At 36.2% G+C, this 950-nt stretch overlaps 1 protein-coding gene across 1 annotated transcript; it reads right to left on the bottom strand.

The window, feature by feature from the left end:
* Nucleotides 1-95: 95 nt before the first annotated feature.
* Nucleotides 96-744, bottom strand: LOC118733372 (mpv17-like protein). Its single transcript, XM_036462737.1, has one exon. The coding sequence runs from the start codon at nucleotides 675-677 to the stop codon at nucleotides 147-149; it is 531 nt and encodes a 176-aa protein (XP_036318630.1). The 5' UTR covers nucleotides 678-744; the 3' UTR covers nucleotides 96-146.
* Between the last annotated feature and the right edge of the window lie 206 nt (nucleotides 745-950).

The raw sequence follows: 950 nt of genomic DNA, 5'->3' as shown, positions 1-950 counted from the left end.
TTACATATTTACATTTGTATACATTTTCTCTAGATTTTGAGTATTGTATTAAAGCTATGTATTATGTTTTCATTCTTTATCCTCACAGCGTTTTACGTTATAGCAAGGATAAGTCTATCTTTAATAGGCAGTTTGTTGGCTAAAAATTACTTTTTCCCCTCGTTCAGCTTCATAGACAGGTAGGTATTCCATATAACAGCTACAAACTGTGCAAACAAAACTTGGTAATTAATTGGAACCACTGAGAAATTAATAATTTGTGCAGCTGGCCAAAGCATATAATTTCTACTCAAAATCATAAAGTAATCTTCTCTTAGAGATTCCTTTATTTGTGCTCGTGTTTGGCCATTTGCCAAGCCAATCACGCCCAGCACACTTGCTACGAATCCTGGGGTAAAAACTAGCTGGTCTAAGGCCATTTTCTTTAATCCGCGCTTAAATGGCGGGTCCGTCTTTGGTACCAATTTATCAAGAGTTCCGTACCAAGTTTTCAATACAGGACCGACAAATATAATTCCCACGGAGGCAAATCTCAGCATACGGTTCACATCAATGTTTCGAATATCTCTTTTTTCCACCCATGTCTGGCTAATAACGTCGCCGGCGCCCATAATGAAACCAACACGGGCGCTATCCGTAAGTAAAGCACGAAAAGTTGTCATTTGAACAAAATGCATACAAATACTTTAGATTTTTTTAACTATTTAAAAATAATTAACAATTCGTTCAACCGGCGAACAATTTTTTTTGGTGGCAATTGCATAGAAAAATGTAAATAAACCCATTTGACAGTTCCTCTACGTAGTTTGCGGAGTTGGCAGCACCATTCCAAGCGTGGTGATTTGGTAGCACAGACAGAAGTATAATACTATTTTACACAGATTAAATGAAATTTCGTAATCTCATTATGAATTCAAAATATATCTATAAGCCAATTCTTGATCCTGGTA

Source organism: Rhagoletis pomonella, unplaced genomic scaffold (genome assembly GCF_013731165.1).
Source record: "Rhagoletis pomonella isolate Grant_MI unplaced genomic scaffold, Rhpom_1.0 Rhpom_scaffold_00002, whole genome shotgun sequence".
Classification (NCBI taxonomy): Eukaryota; Metazoa; Arthropoda; class Insecta; order Diptera; family Tephritidae; genus Rhagoletis; species Rhagoletis pomonella.
Note: the sequence above shows the minus strand (reverse complement) of the source record. Positions and strands in the feature narration are given on the sequence as shown.